Source organism: Phoca vitulina, unplaced genomic scaffold, assembly GCF_004348235.1.
Source record: "Phoca vitulina isolate PV1807 unplaced genomic scaffold, GSC_HSeal_1.0 scaffold19, whole genome shotgun sequence".
In the NCBI taxonomy this organism is placed as follows: domain Eukaryota; kingdom Metazoa; phylum Chordata; class Mammalia; order Carnivora; family Phocidae; genus Phoca; species Phoca vitulina.
The window spans coordinates 26,996,205-27,020,929 of record NW_022589722.1 but is presented as its reverse complement, the minus strand read 5'-3'; the positions used below and the strand labels follow the sequence as shown (position 1 = coordinate 27,020,929).

Below are 24,725 nucleotides of genomic sequence, written 5' to 3'. Positions count from 1 at the left end.
CCACACTTTAATTGCTGTTCTATACTACAACAATTAAAATGAACAAACTGCCGTGGTATGTAACAACATACTGTTATTTGAAAAAGACACAGACATAATATTTCAAATATATAAAGCTCAAACATGACCAAAGCCAAACTATGTTAAACCATATTGTTTATTAGTAGTAAAATAAAATGAAAAGCAAAGAAATGATGACCATCAAAATCAGGAGAGTGGTTATCTCACCAGGGAGAGAAGTTATCATTGGGAAGAACCACATGGTGGAAAAGCTTCTTAGGGGTGGAGGGATAGTAATGTCCTGTTTCAGGCATTCACAATTTTTTTCTGTAAAGGGCTAGATAGTACATATTTTTTACTTTCTGGACCATACTGTCTCTGGTGCAACTACTCAACTCTGCCATTGTGGGAAGAAAGCAGGAACAGCTATATTCCAATAAAACTTTATTCACAAAACAAAATGGCAGGCTGGATTTGGTGCAGAGAGCTCTAGCTTGCCAATACTTGTTTTATTTGACATGGTAATGGTTACATGGGTGTCCACTTTATAATTATTAAACTGTTCCTTTATGTTTTAAGTACTTTACCAGTAGTTCCATTTTAAAATAAGAAATGTCAAAAAGGAAAAAAAAAGAAACAGAGAACTTTAGTATATTAAAGAAATTGAATCAGTAGTTAAAAAAAGTTTACAAAGGAAAATATCAGGCCCAAATAGTTCTATAGGTATATTCCACCCAATTTTCAAAAAAACATTAACTCAAATCATTTCACAATATTAAAAAAAGAAACTACTCATTTTATAAGCTTAGTTTGGACTTGATATGAAAATCAGAAAAAGATAGTATGAGAAAAATAAGCCAATCTCACTCATGAACACAAATCAGAATATCCTAAACAACACATTAGCAAGTTGAAACTAGTAGTGCTAAAGATAAAAAAGATGCTTAATTTCACTGGTAATTAAGGTAACAGAAATTAAGACCACAATGAGATACTGTTTCATACCAATTAGAATAGCAGAAATTAAGAAGTCTGATAACGTCAAGGGATAGAGAGGATGTGGTCAATAGAATTACATACCACTGGTAGGAGTATAAACAGATACAAATACTTGGGGAAAAAATTTTGTTTTATCTTATCACACTTGTGAATAAAAAAAATTTCCAAAAAACTATATATAGCAGTATAATTTTTATGTAGTTCACAAACAAGCAGAACTAATTTTTTTCTTTTTACAAGCAGAACTAATTAATATTGTTTGGGGAATCATGTATACATGATACAACTACTTAAAATCAAGGGAAGACAAACAAAAATTTAGGATAACCAGTTAGTCACCTCTGGGAGGGAGGCAACAGGATAGCCAAGCATAAAGACACGTAAGTAGATGCAAAGAATTGGTAATGTTCTAGCTCTTGAGCTGAGTGATCAGTTCATGAGTATTCATTTAAAAAATATGCTGTGTAATTTACATATTTGCTATATTTATTTTTCTGAAATTACTGAAAATTAAAACATAATTAAAAGTGGACTTTGGATGCCTGGGTGGCTCAGTTGGTTAAGCGTCTGACTCTTGATCTCAGCTCAGGTCTTGATCTTACGGTCATGAGTTTAAGTGCTGCACTGGGCTCCATGCTGAGCATTGAGCCTACTTAAAACAAAACAAAACAAAAACCCCTTTCCCCACCTTTAAAAAAAAAAAGTGGACTTAATAAAGGCATATACAATTCTTTATTTGTATAGTCACTTGGGGAGAAAATCATAAAAGATACTCCCTCACAGCTAATAAGGTACTATTAAAATCTGTCTGCTCCCAAAATATGCATGGCCCACTGTGGCCCAAGTCCTTTGAGAAGGAGTGTTATTAAAAAATATGAGCAGAGGCTTTAGAGTAGAATTCTCAGCTCTGCCCTAATGAGTTGCCTAATTTTTTATTTTCCTCATCTGTTGAACAGGCATGTTAATAATTGCTCCTATCTCACAGTGCTAACGCGAGAATCAAATGAGATAATGTCTGTAAAATCATTTTATAAACAATAAAGTGCTCTAGAAGTGGCACCACAGGAAGTGGCACTGAAGGGTATTTCACGTACCTTGATGAGCTGATTATTCTTCACATAGTGCAAAGTGTTTGACCGATTACCTCCAGCGACCACGGGCGGGTAGGCTAAGATGTCTGCACCACGGGCCCGGCATTCAAATTCAAACTGAAAAACAACACAGAAGACAGGATTTCCTCAGGGCTGTGCCAGCCCAGGCTCTCTCCAACAAACAGCCCATCCCTCCATTCAAGTACTTCTTTTCCGTCATTACTGGAAAACAAGTTATCAAATCTAACCAAACTTCTCATGCTGCAATTCCAGTCTATTTTTTATTCTCCCCACCATCCTGTTATTTGACCCTATTATTAAGTCTGTTCTGTTCCTGAGTGCTCCAAATTTCCTATGATTTTCAAATTAAGTCCAGAAGAGAACACAGAAAACCTACGATCAAGGCTGAGTACAGAGATACAGTCGAGTAAAGTTCCTGTTTTTTATTCTTATTTAGATAAACACTGGAATACAGCTTGCAGTTTTTTTTTTTTTTAAAGATTTTATTTATTTATTTGAGAGAGAATGAGAGAGAGCACATGAGAGGGGTTAGGGTCAGAGGGAGAAGCAGACTCCCTGCCGAGCAGGGAGCCCGATGCGGGACTCGATCCAGGGACTCCAGGATCATGACCTGAGCCGAAGGCAGTCGCTTAACGAACTGAGCCACCCAGGCGCCCCTACAGCTTGCAGTTTTAACAACAGCTCTGAATTACTAAATTTCAACTTTTCAAATAGCTACCAACCTAAATGTGCTGGAAAAGTGAAAAAGGATGCTAGGCAGATGGTAAATCCTACTAATTTCACTTTGTCCAAGGATGGAGCTGGAGACTGGTGAGCAGCTGCTGCTCTTTCCAGTACTACTCTGATTCTCCTCCTTTACATTTACTTAAACAGTATTCTCGCTCACATTTGACTAAGTCTTTGCTTCTTCATCTGTTCTGCTTTGCAGTTTTCATTTAACTGTAGCTCTGTGTATTTTAGACACATCTAATAAATTATCAGTGACATTTAAGAACCAAATCCTCTCCACTGATATCCTGGTCACTTACACGAAAGCCAACTGGATGCCATCTGCAAATCAATGGAATTACTTTACTTATTACTATTTTTGCCTCCAATAAAACCTTCCCAATCTTTTAAAGCTCACCTTAGCATAAAGGAAGCCTTCCTCCATGGGAGCTTTACTGGCAAACATGGTCTCTATGAAAGCCTGTAAACAGAATGGAGGATGAACAGTCTCATTTTAAATACGTTGCTTACTCAAACATTCAAAATACTGGAGCTCAAATGAAAAGCACCCTTCTCACCAATTTTGCTGACCTGAAGTTGTGACTTTGTGACCTGATAATATAGATTTCTGAAGAGGAAACTATTGCTTTCAGGACTATTTGACTGATAACAGATTTAGTGGAAGGGTGACTCAACAATCACACTCAGAATATACATTGGTATGCCAGAGTAAGCTACATGGGAACACATTTGTCATTTATGTAACAAAGTAGCCCAGAAATGTATGAAATTATGGATCGAATGGTCCCGTCTACTGTAAGGTTTCCCAACCTTAGCATTGTCGACATTTTGGACTATATAACTCTTTTTAGGGTGCCAGCAGCACTCCCCAACTGAGAATCAGATACTGCCAGATATCCCCTAAAGCACAAAACTGGGGCACCTGGGTGGCTCAGTCGTTTAGTGTCTGCCTTCGGCGCGGGTCATGATCCCAGGGTCCTGGGATCAAGCCCCGCATCGGGCTCCCTGCTCAGCGGGAAGCCTGCTCCTCCCTCTCCCACTCCCCCTGCTTGTGTTCCCTCTCTCGCTGTCTCTCTCTGTCAAAAAATAAATTTAAAAAATCTTTAAAGGACAAAACTGCCCCAAGTTCAGAATCAGTGACCTATAGAAGAAATACTTTATTTCTCCACGTGTTTCCTTTTTTTAATGAACGTACAATGTTTATAATTCACCACTGCACCTTATTCCAAAAAGATTTTGACTAGTTTACATGGATACACAAAATACAACAAGGTGGCACAAATGCATGGCGGAATTAAAGAAAAGCAAGCCTTAAGCGGAATGGAGCTCAAAAAACTAAGAATGCATACCCATAATGACCTTCACGATTACTACGGCAACTATGTATGGGCCACAAATTTATCTGAGTTTTCTAGTAGCCAGTGTGAAAAGGGAAACTGTCAGCTATATTTCCCATGTCTGTGGGATAAAAACAAATCAGCTGCACAGGGACAGGATTATATGATTCTACCACTAGAAAGGAATTTCTCTCGAGTTAGGTTCTAAGAGTGAAGGCAATATGGGAAGGAATGTTTTTAATAACATTTTTCCAAATATAAGGCAATGACATTATCATAAAGCCCAACAGAGGGAAAGCAAGCGGGCTGGCCATGAAATAGCTGTGTGGCTTGCCCCTGTTCTCATTCTGATCCTTCCTCAAATGTTTCATCCTCAGAGAGGCCTTTCTGACCACCCTACCTCACTCAGCACTTCTACCACACTTCATTCCCTTCCACTGCTTCCTTTTTCTTTTTCTTCACAGCATTTAATTCCAGTTGACTATACAGCATTTTTGTTTACTGTCTCTCCTCAACTAGAATGTACACTGAGGTCACGGACATTGATTTGCATTTCCTTGATGATGGGTGATGATGAGCATCTCTTCATGTGGTATCTAAACCTACTCTGTTGAGGGTTTTCTTTTTAAACTGGGTGGGTAACTTAAATTTCTTTTTTTTTTTTTTTAAGATTTTATTTATTTATTTGACAGAGAGAGAGAGACAGCGAGAGAGGGAACACAAGCAGGGGCAGTGGGAGAGGGAGAAGCAGGCTTCCCGCAGAGCAGGGAGCCCGATGTGGGGCTCAATTCCAGGACCCTGGGATCACGACCCGAGCTGAAGTCAGACACTTAATGACTGAGCCACCCAGGAGCCCCTGTTGAGGGTTTTATCATGGATCAATGTTGTACTTTGTCAAATGCTTTTTCTGTGTCTCCTGAAATGATCCTATGGTTCTTATCCTTTCTTTTTTTTTTTTTTAAAGATTTTATTTATTTATTTGACAGAGAGACAGTGAGAGAGGGAACACAAGCAGGGGGAGTGGGAGAGGGAGAAGCAGGCTTCCCACCGAGCAGGGAGCCTGATGCGGGGCTCGATCCTAGGACCCTGGAACCATGACCTGAGCCAAAGGCAGATGCTTAACGACTGAGCCACCCGGGCGCCCCTGGTTCTTATCCTTTCTTTTATTGATGTGATGTATCATGTTGATTGATTGGCAAATATTGACCCACCCTTGCAACCCAGGAAAAAAATCTCACTTGATTGTGGTGAATGATTTTATGTATTGCTGTATTCAGTTTGCTAGTACTTTGTTGAGGATATCTGCATCTATGTTCATCAGAGATCTGGCCTGTGGTTCTCTTTTATTGTGGGGTCTTTATCTGGTTTTGGTTTCAGGGTAATGCTGGCCTCATAAAATGAATTTGGAAGTTTTCTTTCCTTTTCTATTTTTTGAGAAGAACAGGCATTAACTCTTTTTAAATGTCTGGTAGAATTCACCTGTGAAACCATCTGGCCCTGAACTTTTTGTTGGGAGTTTTTTGAGTACTGATTCAATTTCTTTGCTGGTAATGGGACTGTTCAAATTTTCTATTTCTTCCTGTTTTAGTTTTGGTAAGTTATGTTTCTAGGAATTTATCCATTTCTTCTATTGTCCAATTTGCTGGCAAATAATTTTTCATAATATTCTCTTAAAATTGTTTGTATTTCTGTGGTGTTTGTTATTTTTCCTCTTTCATTTGTGATTTCATATATTTGGGTCCTTTCTCTTTTTTTCTTGAGGAGTCTGGCTAGAGGTTTATCAATTTTATTGATTTTTTTCAAAGAACCAGCTCCTGATTTTATTGATCTGTTCTACTGTTTTTTTAGTTTCTGTATCATTTGTTTCTGCTCTAATCTTTATTATTTCCTTCCTTCTGCTAGTTTTAGGCTTTGTTTGTTTTTCTAGCTCCTTTAGGAGTAAGGATAGGTTGTTTGAGATTTTTCTTGCTTCTTGAGGTAGGCTTGTATTTTTTTTTTTTTAAAGATTTTATTTATTTATTTGACAGAGAGAGAGAGAGACAGTGAGAGAGAGAACACAAACAGGGGGAGTGAGAGAGGGAGAAGCAGGCCTCCTGCTGAGCAGGGAGCCCGATGCGGGGCTCGATCCCAGGACCCTGGGATCATGACCTGAGCCGAAGGCAGACGCTTAACGACTGAGCCACCCAGGCACCCCGAGGTAGGCTTGTATTGCTATGAACTTCTCTCTCAGGACTGCTTTTGCTGCATCCCAAAGGTTTTGAAATGTTGTGTTTTCATTTTCATTTGTTTCCATGTACTTTTTTATTTCTTCTTTTATTTCCTGGTTGACCCATTCATTGTTTAGTAGCATGTTATTGAACCTCTATGTATTCGTGGTCTTTCCAGATTTTTTATGGTTGACTTCTGGTTTCATAGCATTATGGTCAGAAAATATGCATGGTATAACTTTGATCTTTTGGAATTTGTTGAGGTTTGTTTTGCAACCTAATATGTGATCTATTCTGGAGAACATTCCATCTGCACTTGAAAAGAATGTGTATTCTTCTTAGAATGGAATGTTCTTAATATATCTGTTAAATCCATCTGGTCCAGTATGTCATTCAAAGCCATTGTTTCCTTGATTTTCTGTTTAGATGATCTGTCCATTGATGTAAGCGGGGTGTTAAAGTCCCCTACTCTTATTGTATTATTATTGATTAGTTCTTTTATGTTTGTTATTAACTGTTTTATGTATTTGGGTGCTCCCATAAATATTTAAAATTGTTATATCTTCTTGCTGGATTGTCCCCTTCATTATTTTCGTGTCCTTCTTTGTCTCTTGTTATAGTCTTTGTTTTAAAGTCTATTTTGTCTAAGTATTGCTACTCTAGCTTTCTTTCTTTCTTTTTTAAAGATTTTATTTATTTATTTGAGAAAGAGGGAGAGAGAAGCAGACTCCCGGCTGAGCAGGGGCTCAATCCCCGGACCCTGGGATCATGACCTAAGCCAAAGGCAGATGCTTAACGACTGAGCCACCCAGGTGCCCCTACTCCAGCTTTCTTTTTACATCCATTTGCATGATAAATATTTCTCCATCCCCTCACTTCCAATATGCAGGTGTCTTTAGGTCTAAAATTAGTCTTTGTAGGGGCACCTGGGTGGCTCAATCATTAGGCATCTGCCTTCGGCTCAGGTCATGGTCCCAGGGTCCTGGGATCGAGCCCCGCATTGGGCTCTCTGCTCAATGCGAAGCCTGCTTCTCCCTCTCCCACTTCCCCCTGCTTGTCTTCCCTCTCTCACTATATCGCTCTCTGTCAAATAAATAAATAAAATCTTAAAAAAAAAAGAAAAGAGTCTTTGTAGTCTACAGATGGTCTCCTGTAGACTATAGATATAGATGGGTCTTGTTTTTTTACCCATTTTGTCATCCTTTGTCTTTTGATTGGAGTGTTTAATTCATTTACATTCAAAGTAATTATTGGTAGATTAATTGCCATTTTATTACTTGTTTTGTAGTTGTTTCTGAAGATTTTCTCTGACCCTTTCTTGTCTTTCTCTCTTTCATGATTTGCTGGTTTTCCTTAGTGATATATTTGGATTTCTTTCTCTTTATTCTCTGCATATTTATTAGTGGTTATCATGAGGTTTGTATATATGATGGTTGTTTAAGTTTGAACCCATTCTTTACTCCTCTCCTCCGCACATTTTAGGTATATGGTGTCATATTTGACATCTTTTTATTTTGTGAATTCCTTGGCTGATTTTTATTTATTTATTTATTTAAGATTTTATTTATTTGACAGATAGATAGCACAAGTAGACAGAGTGACAGGCAGAGGGAGAGGGAGAAGCAGGCTCTCTGCTGAGCAGGGAGCTAGACACGGGGCTCAATCCCAGGACCCCAGGATCATGACCTGAGCTGAAAGCAGCTGCTTAACTGATTGAGCCACCCAGGCGCCCCCCTTGGCTGATTTTTAACAGAAATACTCATTTTTACCACTTTTGTGTTTCCTACCTTTATATTGTCATTTTTGGTCTTTCCTTTCCACTCAGAGTCCCCTTTAATATTTCTTGCACGGCTGGTTTAGTGGTCATGAAATCCTTTAGTTTTTGTTTGTCTGGGAAACTCTTTTATCTTTCCTTCTATTCTGAAGATAGCTTCACTGGATAGAATATTCTTGGCTGCAGGTTTTTCCTATTCAGCACTTTGAATATATCATGCCACTCCTTTCTGGCTTGGAAAGCTTCTGCTGAAAAATCTGATAGACTTATGGGGTTTCCTTTATATGTAACTGTCTTCTTTTGTCTTACTGCTTTTAGTATTTTTTCTTTATCACTGTATTTTGCCATTTATTTATTATTTAAAAAAGCAATCTCTACATCCAATGTTGGGCTCTAACTCACGATCCTGAGATCAAGAGCTGCATGCTCTACCAACTGAGCCGGCCAGGTGCCCCTGTATTTTGCCATTTTAATTACAATATGTCTTGGTGTGGATCTACTTTTGTTGGTTTTGTTGGGGGTTTTCTATGCCTCCTGGATCTGGATAGGTTTCCTCTCCCAGATCAGGTAAGTCTTCAGCTATTATTTCTTCAAAAAATTCTCTGTCCCCTTTTCTCTCTCTTCTTCTTCTGGGACTCCTATAATATGTATGTTATTATGTTTGATGGAGTCACTGAGTTCCCTAAGTCTATCCTCATTTTGCATAATTTTTTTTCTCCCTTTTGTTTATCTTGATTACCTTCCATTACTCTTCTAGGTCATTAATTTGTTTCTCTGCTTCTTCCAGCCTGCTGTTATTCCATCAAGCATGTTTCTCATTTTGTTTATTGAGCCCTTTATCTCTGCTATGTTATCCCTTATCTCTGTGTTAATGGTCTCACTGTCAAGTCCAGTGAGTAACCTGATGATCATTGCTTTAAATTCTCCATCAGGCACGTTACTTACATCTGTTTTGTTTGTAGCTCTCTGGCCATGGCCTTGTCCTGTTCTTTCATTTGGGTCAAATTCCTCTGTCATTTCATTTTGTCTAAGTCTCTGTGCCTGTTTCTGTATGTTAGGAGAGTCAGGTACGTCTCCTGTTCTTGAGGGTATTGCTTTTATGAAGAGGTCCTGTAATGCCCTGCAATGTAGTGTCCCCTGTTCCCCAGGGCTTGGTGCTTCTGGGAGTATCTCCAATGTGTGTGCTTGCACCCTGCTGTTGTGTCCTGGCTGCTTTACCCTTCAGGCCAGTTGTCTTCAGGGGCTCTCTGCCTGTCGTAAGCAGTGTCTGGTCCCTGGCCTGAATGTGGTACCTTTCAACTAGGTGTGCTCTGGTTTGCTTGTGAAATGAGATCTGTTACTGATGCCACTGGAACCAAGGCCTTATAAAACTCCCGGGCCAGGAAACATGGTGTTGGCAAGGGTTTGGGCCAGTCTTCTGGGGTAGGGGGCCTAATGAGCTAGGACTGAGGGGAGTGTGAGTGAGAAGGGCAGTTCCACCAGAGCACTGGGGGTGGGGCTTGGTGTAAGCAAGTTAGGTAGCAAGTGCTGACACTGTGCTGATTCTCACAGGTGGCCCTGTGCTTATGCTGAAAGGTGGGAGAGAGAAATGGAGCCTGCCAGTTCCTTTGTTCCCAGAGGGATCTCTCCATGATTGCTGCCTCTCTGGGACATGCTCTGAGATGAGCAACAAGCTCCCCGACCCCCAGTGTGTGCCCTTCAGATAGCTCTTTAGATAGCTGTTTCTATGAGGTATGTCCACAGGCTGTTTGCCCTGCCTTTTCTCCAAGAACAGCCCCATTGTCCTCTGAGCTCTTCCAGAGCCAAGCATGCTAACCTTTTGAACTCCAGACTTTAAGTCCTTCTGGTTGCAAGAACTCACAAAATTTGGGCCCTCCTGCTTTCCAAGCCAATTGCTATGGGGATTGTTTTCCCCATGTGCTCCCTTGTGTGCTGGTTTGTCTCTTGCCCTTCACTGGGACTGTGGCTCCTTCCCCACCACAGCAGCCACAATCCGATTATCTCCCAAGACGTGTCTCTGCACTTCCTACCTTCTTCGATGTGGCTTATTCCCTACCTTTAGTTGTAGAGTTTGTCCTGCCAGTTTTCACATCAATTTCTGGGGTACTTAGGATGATTTGAGAGTTATCTAGTTGTATTTGTGGGATTAAATGAGCCTAGGGTTCTCCTATTCCACCGACATCTTCCCCTCCTGTGTACTTTGTTTTTAAATTATAGTCATCTTACTGGGTATGAAGTCGTATCCCATTTTGGTTTTGATTTACATTTTCCTAACAGCTAATGATATTAAGCATCTCTTCATGTGCTTATTGGTCACTTGTATATCTTCTTTGGGGAAATGCCCATTTAAGTCCCATTTTTTAAAAAAGATTATTTGAGAGAGCGAGAGAGCGAGAGAGAGCATGACCGGTGGGGAGAGGCAGAAGCAGGCTCCCTTCTCAGCAGGGAGCCCAACTTGGGGCTCAATCCCAGGACCCCGGGATCATGACCTGAGCCGAAGGTAGATGCTTAACTGACTGAGCCACCCAGGCTCCTCCTCTATCCATTTTTAAACTGGGTTGTCTTTTTGTTTTTGAGTTGCAGGAGTTCTTTACATATTCTGGATACTATACCTTTATTGTATAAATGGCTTGCAAATATTTTCTCCTATTCTGTAGGTTGTCTTTTCATTTTTTTGATAGTGTTGTTTGATTGATGCACAGAAGTTTTTAATTTTGATGAAGTCCAATTTAACTGTTTTTCTTGTGTTGCTTATTTTGGTGTCATACCTAAGAATCCATTGCCAAATTCAAGGTCATGAAGATCCACCCCTATGTTTCTGCTAAGAATTTTATAGTTTTAGCTCTTAAGTTTAGGTCTTTGATCCATTTTGAGTGAATTTTTGTATATGGTGTGAGGTAGGGATCCAACATCATTCTTTTGCATGTGGATATCCAGTTGTTCTAGCATATATGAATTATTCTTAATTAAATATATAGTTAAAGCATTATTTTGAAAGAAAAAGAATGATTCTGATAAAGAGGATGAAAGTGCTACTATGAGCTTGGGTGACGGCCAAGCCATCCTTGGTTTGAATTAGCACTGGCTTTGAAATCAGTGGAATCAGGAAATAATAAAACCTGAACTTCAGCAGCTAGCAAAATAGATTGGAAGGAAGTTGCAAATCAATGACAGTTCTGTTAAAAACCCAGTGGTGTTGTTTGCTCTTTGCTGAAAGCAAGACGACTCTCCACAAGAGTTTCACCTTTGTGGCCGGCAGGTGGAGCTCCAACCAAAGGAACCCAGGCACCTTTAATTTTTGGTAAATCAGCTGTGAGACACACTACAACTAATTCAAGTAGGGTAAACTGATGATGGAGGACAATAGATCATGAAGGGATTATTCAGTGAAGGAAATGAGCCATTTTGCAGATTTAGATACAACAACCTGATGAATTCTTTTTAAAAATGGCTCCTGAGAATTTTAGATCAAGGAACAGTATCTCTGGCTTTAAATACTGCTGAGGGTAGGGAAATGTTAGTGCTCACTGTGGTTCACATGACAATCCCTAGTTTACTACAATGGATTAAGGGAGGGGTCCAACATAGAAGGACTATTGCCCTGCCTCTCCCTTGTTATATAAATTGTCACTGCGTCCTAAAGCTGCATCAATGCTGTGGATGCAGGTACTACTGATGAAGAAAATGAACACCCTTATGGGATCCTCCTTACTCAGGTTATGACTGACACTGTAATAAAGGATTTCATACATGACTTTGTTGTTGGACCCCAGGAGGATATAAAAAGATAGTTTCAGATCTTTAATCTCAACTTCCTCCTATGGATAATAAAAAGATAATAATGAGTTTAGGACTTCACAGGAGAAATAAAATCCAATAAGAAAGAGAACATGTAAAAGAATAAAATCGGACCCTTGTCTTTTTGTTGTTGAGTTGTAAGAGTTCTTTATATATTCTGGATATTAGATTGTTATCAAATATAGATTTGCAAATATTTCTCTTGTTCATAAGTTATGTTTTTACTCCCTTGATAATGTCTTTTGATGCACAAAAGCTTTTAATTTTGATGAAGTTCAATTTATCTATTTTTTATTGTTGTTGTTACTACTGCTTTTGGTGTCATATCTAAGAATCCACTGCCAAATCCACGGTCATGAAGATTTACCCATATGTTTCTGCTGAGAAACACATACAAAAATTAACTTAAAAAAATGGATCAAAAGACCAAAACATAAGAGCTAAAACTATAAACTTCTTAGAGGAAAACACAGGGGAAAAGCTTCATGGCCTTGGACTTGGCAATAATTTTTTGATATGACACCAAAAGCATAGGCAACACAAGAAAAAAACAGATAAATGTTGTATGATTCTAGTAGGCAAGTTCAAAGTAGGTTTGAGGTTACCAGGGGCTGGAGGGAGGGGAAATGGGAGTTATTGTCCAATGGTTCCAGAGTTTCTATTTGGGATGATGAAAAAGTTCTGGAAATAGAAAATGGTGCTGGTTGTACAACAATGTGAATGTACCTAACGCCACTGAATTGTACACCTAAAAATGGTTAAAATAGTAAGTTTTATGTTATATAAATTTTACAACAAAAAAATAGCAAATGGAAAGAAAATAAGGGGGTAACAATTCAGATCCTTAAACAATTTTTTGTTTTTTTAAGATTTTATTTATTTATTTGACAGAGAGACAGACAGCAAGAGAGGGAATACAAGCAGGGAGAGTGGGAGAGGAAGAAGCGGGCTTCCTGATGCGGGGCTCGATCCCAGGACCCTGGGATCATGACCTGAGCCGAAGGCAGATGCTTAACAACTGAGCCACCCAGATGCCCAACAAATTCAGTTTTTTATGTTTAATTAAAAATGAAATAAAAAGGCAGAAATTGAAGAGTGCCAAGCTTTGATAATTTTATAGTAAGGCAGAGAATTGGCAACTGCCTGTCTTCAAACTTCTCAGGGTATAAAAATCCCAAGGCAGATATACTCAATTTATCTGAGTTTAGAGGAATTTTAGAAAGAAAAAGATTCCAATGAGCCACTATCATCAGATGTCAAAATACAGGCTTTTAATATAAAGATAATAATGGAAAAAGAAGATTGCTATGCTTCATATCATGCCAGGTCATCTCTGGCAGGGAACGCAAGACATTTTAACAAATGTGTGAGTGAATGGCTGGATGTAGAGAAGAAACTCTTTTAGATCTACTGAATACAGGAACACTATGCAGCACTGCCTAGGACTGCAAATGAACCCCTTAGGGATGACAGAATTAATTCAAGGGAATGTGGGGATGGTACTGTGAAAAGAATAAAAATTAAAGTCTATTTAGAAGTTAGAATGTATAATAAAAAAAACGATACTGTGATGTCTCCCTAACCTGACTCTGTAAGTGATATGAATATAATGTTTGAATAAAAATTCCTCTGCCTACTGGGTAATAAGAAAAAAGGAATAACTTGGATCCTCTCTTCATCCAGTACTCATTGGATATGCAACATGGGAGCCTTTAGAATTAACCTAAGCCAATTAAACTAGTAAATTTGAAACATTATTGGATACCTGGAAGGCAGTAAGAAATTACTATCCTAAATAAAGAAATGTCAGATATAAGTATATTAGTGTCCATAAACTCACTGAAATAAGCCAGTGTGGCCAATGAGGAAGACTGTTGAATCAGGTCACAAACAGTAGACTACAAGGGCGCTCAATGAAACCATACCCTGAGGAGCCTCAGCTGCGTCCAGTACAGTCCAGACTATTCAATTCATACAAGCTAAAGGTGACTGGTATTCTCTACTATCTGGCTAATGCAGTTTTCTCATTATTAATCACCAATGAGAGCCTACAACAATTTGCATTCTTGTGGATTGGCTTACAATATACAGTATTACCTCAAAAATATTAAAACTTTTCTGAATATTGTCACAATCTGATGAGGCACGACTGAGATCTAATATAGCTGGACAATACAATATATTGATGGTATTATTTTCTTTTTATTTCCCCTTTATTTAATTTTTTAAAGTAGGCTCCATGCCAAGTGTGGAGCCCAATGTGGGGTTTGAATTTACGACCAGGAGATCAAGACCTGAGCTGAGATCAAAAGTCAGATGCTTAACCGACTGAGCCACCCAGGCGCCTGGGTATTATTATTTTCATCTGAAACTGCGGATCAAGTTAAAAGCGACTTTACTAAGGTCATAAATCATATGACTGACTGGGGATGACTGATTAACCTTGCTAGAAATCCAGGGCTCCACAGAGACTATGGAATTTTGGGAGATTACATAGGTTGGAGCAATCTGTGACATATCACAAACCACTAGGAATAAATTGTTATCAGTCCCTGACCCTCAGATTGAAGAAGTTCAACAACACTACTGCACATGTTTGGTTTTTAGAGAAACCATACTTCACTTAGGGATGTTCTTGGCCCCAATTCATAAAATCACAATGAAAAAGGCCTTATTTGATTAGGGGCCTTAACAAAAAAAGTCTTCTTAGACTGCAGAAGGCTATGACTTAAGCTATTATGTTAGAACCATATGATCCTAACACTGAAATGATATTAGAAAGTGTCAGCCCCTGCACTCATACCAACTGGAATTTCCACCAAAAGCCATAATCACTACTCCAAGATGACCTCTGGCTTTGGTGTTAAGACATTATTAGATGTTGCTTTCCACTCTATGTCTTTTGAAAGACAGTTGCTGATTTATTTTGGGGCACTTGCTGAGATCGCCCCAATAACTAAAAGACTTACAAGAGCAAATTAGGACCTGAAATACCTATCATATCATTGCTAATGTCAGAAAAACATTCCAATGGGAAGAGCGATGCCCAAAAAAGTTGCATCATGAAATGGAAATGCACTATATAAAGCATGCGACCAGGGGATGGGACAGACTTATATTTATGAGCCTTTTTTCCTTGGGTCTCTTCTTTCAACCAACTGCCCAAGGATGCCAGGTAATTGGTCTGGTTCACAGATGGTAGTTTCAGAATTGAGAGTAATTCTGTATGGAAAGGAGGTGCTCTGAGTCCAGCAGAAGGTAAAATCCTCATGGAAGAAGGTAATAACAGACTGATCCACTGAGCTGAATTATATGCTGTGTTCTTACCTGTGATAGAACTAGATACAAATAAAAGTCTTGCTATTTGGGTAAATACTGATCCCAGGCTGTTGCCAATTGCCTTGCAATTGGTCTAACAAGTGGGCCATAAATAACTGGACAGTAAAAGATCCCCACATGTGGGGCCACTGTTCTTTGGAAATCTCTATGGAAATTCTGAGGGCAAATCAAAGCAGGCCATAATGATGCTTACCAAAGAAACCCAAAGCCAGGGTTTGTAGGTAACTACAATCAATAAGTTGATGGCCTAATTCGTTCTCTTGAAATGGCAATAAAGGTCCATGAAATGAATGGACATGGAGGAACTCAAGCCAGGCAGCAATGTAAAAAACAATGACATAGACCACTGGCCCCCACTGAAGCTCAAAAAAAACTGCCTTGGTTGCCAATGGTACAGTCCCATTTTTCTGTACTTATCCAATCTGTCCCTCTATTATTGGAGATGGACTAACCAGAAAATTCTACTTCAGGGGGAAAGGTGTGGGTTAAAATTAGTGTTGAAAGAAGGAAGAAAGGCCAGATTGTTGCTGAGGGGAAGGGAGCCAATAAATGAGTGCCACAAAAGGGAAAATCTAACATAATTTTGGTGCCTAAAGAGATGCTTAAAGCAAGAGAATAATATTTTCTCTTAGCTTTGATTCAGAAGCCTGTTGGGGCAAAGGACTCTGATGGAGTCTCCTTTTCTGAAGAGCCAAAGAGAGCTGAACAATAGCTAACCTAACAAATACATTTCCCAGAGTGACATAAGTCCTCAAAATGGATGAAGAAATAAATGGGAGCTCTGTCAACAATGCAAATGTTTTTTGATTCTCATTTCACAGGATACATCTATTATAGAGGAGCTGTGCTGGGAAGCAACCTGTGGAAAATGTTTAGCGGGCTGAATCTGAAAAACATTGACTAATAATCTCAAAGAACATTATGTGCCATTAATCATGATGATGGCTTTAAAAAGGTACCAGAGGGGCGCCTGGGCGGCTCAGTTGGTTATGCCTCTGCCTTTCGCTCGGGTCATGATCTCAGGGTCCTGAGATCGAGCCCCAAGTGGAGCTTCTTACTCAGCCGGGAGTCTGCTTCTCCCTCTCCCACACCCCCACCCCCGTCCCGCCCATGCTCTCTCTCTCTCTCAAATAAATAAAATCTTTTTTAAAAAAAAAATATTTTATATATTTATTTGACAGAAAGAGAGAGAGCGAGAGCAGGAACACAAGCAGGGGGCGTGGGAGAGGGAGAAGCAGGCTTCCCGCCGAGCAGGGAGCCTGATGTGTGACTCAATCCCAGGACCCTGGGATCATGACCTGAGCCGAAGGCAGACGCTTAACGACTGAGCCACCAGGCACCCTAAATAAATAAAATCTTAAAATAAAAACGTACCAGAATATGGTGGTAGAATGTTATCTACTGCATATCCCTTTTGTCAAAATAATATTATGTGTAAAAATAGCTATTTGCCCTGTTATTGTGAGTAAATAGGCACAAGAAGGAGGAACAATTGGGACACTTGGATCACTGATAAAGGACAAGCACTAGGTATAACTTGGTGGGTCCACATTCCTGAGAATTCTGAAATCTGTTTGGTTATCGGAAGTGCTATGAAACACTCAAACCAAAGTCTATTAGGAGTGACTACTATTCATGTGATCTAAGCCTGGGGGAATTCACATTTTTGAAGTACCAAATGTATTTCCTAATTGTACAAAGGCAGTTAGTACTCAATGACATGTCTGCTGTTGGCCCATTTGAAATAAGAGAGCTTTAGTGGAATTAGGAGCTGCTTAGGAGTATTTGGTCAGGCAGATTTGTTGTTGTTTTTTTTTTAAAGATTTATTTATTTTCAGAGAGAGAGCGCAGGAGTGCACAGGGCAGGGGGGGAGGGGCAGCAGAAGGAGAGAATCCCTCAAGCAGACTCCCCATGGAGCACAGAGCTTGATCCAATGACCCATGAGATCAGGACCCTAGCTGAAACCAAGAGTCAGATGCTCAAAGGACTGCGCCACCCAGGCACCCAGGAATATTTGGTTTTGTTTTTTTTTAAAGATTTTATCTATTTATTTGAGAGAGTGAGCGTGAGTGGGGAGAGGGGGAGAAGCAGACCCCCGCTGAACAGAGCCAAATGCTGGACTCAATCCCAGGACCCCGAGATCACAACCTGATCCGAAGTCAAATGCTTCTCCCCCTCTCTCTGTCCGCCCGTCCAGCTCATGCTCTCTCTCTCAAATAAAGAAAGAAAATCTTAAAAAAAAAATTACATGATTTTTTTTTGGAAGAGTGTGTGTGTGCATGCACACAAGAGGGGGAGAGGAGGGGCAGAGGAGAGAGAGAAAACCTTAAGCACACCTCAATCTCACGACCCTAAGATCATGACCTGAGCTGAAACCAAGTGTCAGATGCTTAACCGACTAAGCCACCCAGGTGCCCCTATACCAAAATTTTCTGATTTATACTGTAACTACAATGGTATTGCTATATATGGTATAACATAGGAGGCATAAAGAAATTAATATTGTAGATACTAATACTGAAATTAATGATCAAATATAGTGGGAGACTGAATTAAAGCTATCTCAGGACATTATCCCTATGGAGGAGAACTGGTCTGAGAAATATTAAGAGTTGATTAATGATAGATTAATAATTCAGCAGATGTATACCATAAGGAGCAGACACTTACAGATCCAAGAAGCGAAAGAACTGTATAGTTACAGAAACATGGGAAAGTATAAATGGATGTTTAGTTATCTGTTTAAATCCATACCAACCCCACATTGGATACTGTAAATGTTTGGATTCTGCATGTACATTTTTATTATCTTATATGATTATGAGATATTGCAAGGCAAGTAAATGATATCACACTAAGGATTACTGTTTTATTAGAAATAAGACTTGACAATGGGTTATGGGGGTGGACTGCTCCGTGTGAGTTAATTCCTGAAATTAGCTTGAGCTGTTTTGCTAAATTCCTGTATGGCACCGACTTTGGTAAAGGCATAGCATGAAACATACTCATTAAAAGTGTTGCGAGGGCAATAAACACATGAAAAGATGCTCAACATCACTAACCATTAGGAAAATGCAAATTAAAACCACAGTCAGATACTCTTTCATACACTAGAATGGCTATTATCAAAAAACAGAAAACAAGTTGGCCTGGATATGGAAAAATTGGAACCCTTGTCCATTGCCAGTGGGAATGTAAAATGGTACAGGTCCTATGAAAAACAGTATGGTGGTTCCTCACAATATTGAACATAGAATTACCATTTGATCTACTAGTTCTACTTCTGGGTATATATCCAAAAGAAATGAAAGTAGGGGTTTGAAAAGCAGAATGTGCATAGCAGAATTATTCACAATACCTACAGACAGAAACAACCCAAATGTCCATCAAAACAAGAACAGATAAATAAAATGTAGCATATACATAAAATGGCATATTATTCAGCCTTAAAAAGAAGGGAAATTCTGATATATATACCACAGCATGGATAAATCCTGGAGACATTTTGCTTGATGAAATAAGTCAGAAATAGGGGCGCCTGGGTGGCTCAGTTGTTAAGCGTCTGCCTTTGACTCAGGTCATGATCCCAGGGTCCTGGGATCGATCCCCACATCAGGCTCCCTGCTCAGTGGGAAGCCTGCTTCTCCCTCTCCCCCCTGCTTGTGTTCCCTCTCTCTCTGTCTCTCTCTCTCTCTGTCCAAAAAAAAAAAAAAAAAAAAGAGAAGTCAGAAATAAAGTAACAAATATTGTATGACTCCACTTATATGAGGTGCCTAAAAAGTAGTCAAATTATAGACTCAGAAAATAAAATGGTGGTCAGCAGAGGCTAGAGGGAAGGAGAAATGGGAAGTTATTGTCTAACGGGTATAGAGTTTCAACATGGGATCATAAAGAAGTTCTGGAGATATGTAGTAGGGGTGGTTGCACAACAATGGGAATGTATTTAATGCCACTGAACTGTACACTTAAAAATGGCTAAAGTTTAAATTTTATGTTATATATATTTCACCACAATTAATGAAGAGTGTTACAAAGAGTTTTGGGGCAGTTTGTACCAGGTTCTGAATACTGATAGCAGTGAGATTAATGGTTTATATTTGGTCTCTCTGTGAGCTCTCTGAAGGGCTTTGCTGTTGTACAGCAGGAATAAGCCAATATGACCAAAACCGCAAAAATCTCTAGCTGAGATTCCATTTTGGGTCCCCTGTTTCCAACGTGTTCTGTGTGTCCATCTGTGGTTCCTTATCCACGAGAGGAAAAAGCATCCTGTCCGGCCCTTACTGAGGGAGGACAATGACAGCCTGCACCTGGCTTCTCTGAACCCTTCTGTGAGACAGCCATGGACTGTGACAGGTGTTCTTACTTTAATGCTGTTGCTGTACTATACCCCTTTCCTATAATAAATTACAGCTTTGTAAGCATTGTCATTTTGGGTCCCGAGTCTTCCTTAGCAATCAAACTGTGTTTAACTGCCACTATTGTTGTGGTTATTATTAGGAAAGGAAATACGATGAATTAATTTATGTTGCTCCAAGGAGAAACAACTAAGATCATGGGTGCAAGATACAAGAAGGCAGATTTATCTTGCCTTGTGAGGTATTGAGCAAGTCTCTAGACATGTTCACTAAACATTGAAGTAGAAGGTAGATGCTCATCTACTGTAAGATTACTGCATTGGGTACCTCAAGGTACCCACCGAACCCTAAGAACTTAGATTTTTTAATTTGGAAAAACTTTTTCAATAGGAACCATACCTGTGATGTTAGCTTCCCAGCAATCTGCATTCGCTCAATTTCTGCAGGAGATTTGATCAGCCGGAGGCGCTGTACCAGCTGCTGGACAGGCCGAACTTTATTCTTGCTCCTGGCTTTGACCTCAGTCAGATGCTGCATGTAGTCTGAGTGAAGCTGTGCGTGAGAGGGCCTCATCCAGTCATACCAGACCATATTTGTCTCATCTTAAAATGAGCAGCAAAAAATAAATAAATAAATAAAAATTAACAAGAAATACCAACTGTTATAATGACTTGAACAAGAATGAAAACTGTAAAACCTGTGACATATAACTCTCTCAGGACTGAAGCAACTGAAGGGTTATGTATCACTGGAAAGGCTATTCCCTGCAAATGGCAAGATATTCTGACACCGAATATACAGCTTTTCTGCCCCCAAACTTCAGGGTTCCTTATAAAGATGGTAGATGGGACTAAAGCTTTTTCTCCAGCTTTGATTTCATTCATTATTTATTAAAGAACTCCACACCACAACTGAGCTAGAGGCACTGTTGAATAACTAAACATAAGAGGAGTGAAAAAAATACTCAGATCTTGACCTCCTGGTTAAAAGTATTCTCTTCCTTTCCAATCTCAGTGTTAGTGAAAGGAGGTTCTTATCTCATTTAGGAGCAATTCTTCATGGCTATGGAAACACTCTAGTGGATAATGTGTGCTAACCCATCTGCCATATATTCTCATTAGACAACCACGTTCTCCTTTTAACTCTAGAGACCCAAGGAACTGGTCTCTATGTGCCTGAGATATAAGATGTGAAGGCCCATAATGAAAATGTTCCCACTTACACCACGTCTCCATTCGTCCCTTTCTTTTTTCCTGACGTGGCCTAAGAGCAGCATTCCCAACAACTGAAGTCTGAAGGTTGTATGTTTTATACAAAGTATTTGGGAAAGAAGAGGGGAAAAATCCTACAAATTTTGATTGGTTATATATTAGTGATACAATCTCCTAAATATTTTCATTTTAAAATAAAAATGGTTTTAAGTGTATATTACATGTCAAACGCTAATCTTATTTTTAATAGAAATTTAATTGTACTTTTAAAACAGTAAAACCACTTCTACTACCTGTTCTTAGGGTATGAAATCATAGCCCAACTTTTTTTGGTTTTTAAACTTTTAAATAAATATGATTTCATGAATCTTTTCCTTTGCCTACTACTTTTAGCTAGTAAACTACTAACATTAAGAATGGTGAATGAAAAGTACTTTTGAGAAATACATTTGGTGTAAGGCTTTATTTAACAGTACTAGGTTGATGAAATTTACACTGTTGAATAGGAGAGCTAGCGACTAATTAAAAAAATAAAAAAGCTAAAAAAAAATGATTCTGACTTTGTGAAGATATAAAAAAGTTCCACTAATTTAGCTGAGTAATTACCTCTGTAAAATAGAGAATACTTGCATAAAGCAATGAAAACAATTCAAACATATTAGAACTTGCATATTCAAATGAGTATTTTCTTTCAAAGGAGTCTTTGCAGAAACAAGTCCAATAAATTCCATGATCACTGGAAACAATTCTGGAATTTTCTTTTAGAAACTGACTTCAGAAATGATTTATAAACCATACAAGAAAATCAGACTATAATTTTACAACCATACATATTTTGTCTAAAATTAGTACTTTCCAACTTGATCAGCTATCTTATTTACCAAATTTGGCTCTAAGGACTTCAAAATATAAAATGCTTCCCAGAGCTGTAGATTTACAAGAATCACTAAAGATAGTTTATAATGTAGTGTAGGTTCTGAAAAGTTCCAGAAAAGGAATCCTAAAACATTATGAGTGATTATAATTTTACCAGAATAAACGTAGAGAAAAACGACCTTTTTGAGGGGCATGGACTCAACTGTGTACTATATGAATCACCTGAGAACCCTGTTTAAAGTCAGATTCTGATCTAGTAGGTATGGAGTGGGGGCCTAAGATTCTACATTTTCAATTATCTATTATGTATCTGTAATTCTAATATGTGTCACCAGGTTATTCTGATGCTGGTGATGCACTGACCATTCTTTGAGAATACTGCTTCTTTCTGAAGAGTTGGCAGAAGTAATAAGCAGTGATCAGAGGCCAATAGACTGGTCAGTGATCTGGAAGAATAACCTATGCTCATTCTGCTCTTTAAGTCTTGTGGAAAAGATTTATGATCCTTTCATGGCGCTCAAGGAAATGCCGCTACGATAATCATTTTAGAAAATTAAGAACTTTGTCTAAATAGGCAAGGAAGGTCTTAATCCAAAATCTGGCCTGTGATTTGATTTGACTTCTGCTCCCTTTTGTTACCTTTCAGTTTTGGTACTAGATGTTGAAATTCTTCCAGTGTATAGGCTTCGTCCACTCCCGTTAAAGCTATTGCTCCATCAGTGCCAGATCGTGGGCCATCCCAAAGTTCTCGACTAGGGTCTCTCCGAGGCACAAAAAGCATGGCCTTATGTGCTGGTAACTGCTTGCCAGGGAGGCTTTGAAGGACCAGAATGCTATCGGGCTCTTGGAATCCACACAGGTACAGGAAATTGTTGTCTTGGTGGAAAGTATAGGGGATATCATTGCTCATGTAGTATGTAGGGTTGGACAGCAGAACCACTGTCTGGTCTGTCCCACTCTGCCCTTCTGTTTCCTTGTGGACCAGAGACATTAGTTTGTGCCTGCGAAGTGCATATTCCACTTGAGATAGTCCTGGCGTCACCTCTCCTAGAAATGACAAATAACAGTGATGCTTTGCATTTACATAGTGCCAAACTATTTTTAAGGTAGCTTAATATTAGATGAAGACACCCAAGTTCATTTCTTCAATTTATGCCAAATCTCCTCATAGCACATGGGGAATTAAGGAGATGACCCAGGTTTCAAATTTTCTATTCCACTGCAAAAAGGTTGGAAGAAATGATAGTTAAGTGTGTTCCTGCCGGAAAACTGGAATCATGACCCCATAAGAGCTCTTTCATTCTTTTACTCATTCAATCAAATCTTTATTGAACATTATTATGTGGAAGGCATTGTTAGGCATATAATTAAGGTTGACCTGAAGTGTCAATATAAAAGGTGAGAAGGATGACATTATCCGTGTATGACTTTCCTGAAAGAATGTAAGCTCCATGAGGACATAGATTTTTGTCTGTTTAATGTTATATTCCCAGAGCTTAGAATAACAACTGGAATGTAGTGGGCATTTGATAAATATTTGTAAAATGATGTATAGTTTTTAACATAATAGAGTTTAAGGCCAAAGAGCTTCCCCCAATTTCAAGAGTTAAAAATAAATTTTTCCTTCTGAATTTCCAGTGCATAATAATACCTTTCTAATAGGACTTTTCACTCTCTACTTTGTATTAACAGTAGAGCTGGGTACACATAACTTCCTTGAGGGTTCCCTCCCTGAGGGAAAATCTTTGTATTTTCCAAGTGGGACCATCTTTGTACTTTCCAAAAACTCTAATAATATTATCTACCTCTTGGGGCTGTCATGAGAAGCAACCTTGATAAAGCATGTGGTTCTTAAGCAATGAAGACTCCCCAAAGAATCTTTAGAAGCTATGGATTCAGGGGCACCTGGGTGGCTCAGTTGGTTAAGCTTCTGACTCTTGATTTTGGCTCAGGACATGATCTCAGGGTCGTGAGATGGAGCCCTAGATGGGGTTCCATGCTCAGCAGGTAGTCTGCTTCTCTCCCTCTCCCTCTGCCCCTCCCCTTGCTTGGGCACATGCACTCTCTCTCTCTAATAAATAAATCTTAAAAAAAGAAATAAATAAAAGCTATAGATTCATTATTTACTAAACTGCACGTAGGCACACACAAACTTTTGACATATATTTCAAGAGTTGTCTGATTCACCTAAGCCCACTCACAAACTCTTATTAGGAACCTGTGTTATGAAGTGTTACATATTAGTTCTCAATATTAGTACCCAGCATACTGCCTGGTTGCTAGCCCAGTGGTGACTGGGTGAGTGTTTCCCTTCTGTATTGGAAATTATGTGTGCTTTCACTTTAGGTTGCAAAATAAAAGAACTACTAAAACAATCACTCATGAAAGCTGTATCCCTCAGCCTACACCTAGCAATAATAATAGTAAAACACCACCTAATGCTTACTGAATGCTTTTTTTTTTTTTTTTTAAGATTTTGTTTATTTGACAGAGAGAGAGAGACAGCGAGAGAGGGAACACAAGCAGGGGGAGTGGGAGAGGGAGAAGCAGGCTTCCCGCTGAGCGGGGAGCCCGATGCGGGGCTCGATCCCAGGACCCTGGGATCATGACCTGAGCCGAAGGCAGATGCTTAACGACTGAGCCACCCAGGCGCCCCTTACTGAATGCTTCTTATGTGTCTGGTACTATTCCAATTACTTATAGGTATCAGCTCATTTAATCTTTACATTGACTTCGTGATGTGGATTACTATTATTTCCTGTAGTAGCCAGTCTCCACATCCAAGTATGGAAAGATAGCCATGAAATACTGCTGTATGAAAAAATTACAGTACAAGATGGGTAATATGATCCCAATTATTAAAACAAAACAAAACACAAAAACAAAGAGCAAAAAAATAATTAGAAAAAAAAAACAAAAACAATTTCTGGGGCACCTGGGTGGCTCAGTTGGTTAACTGTCTGCCTTTGGCTCAGGTCATGATCCTG

General features: G+C 39.1%; 1 protein-coding gene across 3 annotated transcripts in view; it reads right to left on the bottom strand.

Annotated features, from left to right (window-relative positions):
• Positions 1-24,725, bottom strand: part of XPNPEP3 (X-prolyl aminopeptidase 3) — a 72,679-nt gene that overhangs the window by 21,234 nt on the left and 26,720 nt on the right. For all 3 annotated transcript variants that reach the window (XM_032416207.1, XM_032416208.1, XM_032416209.1), the window contains 4 exons: positions 22,378-22,785; positions 20,051-20,253; positions 3,238-3,300; positions 2,094-2,207 (listed from right to left, as the gene is read on the bottom strand). In XM_032416207.1, coding sequence (XP_032272098.1) covers positions 2,094-2,207; positions 3,238-3,300; positions 20,051-20,253; positions 22,378-22,785 — 788 coding nt within the window. The remainder of the gene's footprint in view (positions 1-2,093; positions 2,208-3,237; positions 3,301-20,050; positions 20,254-22,377; positions 22,786-24,725) is intronic.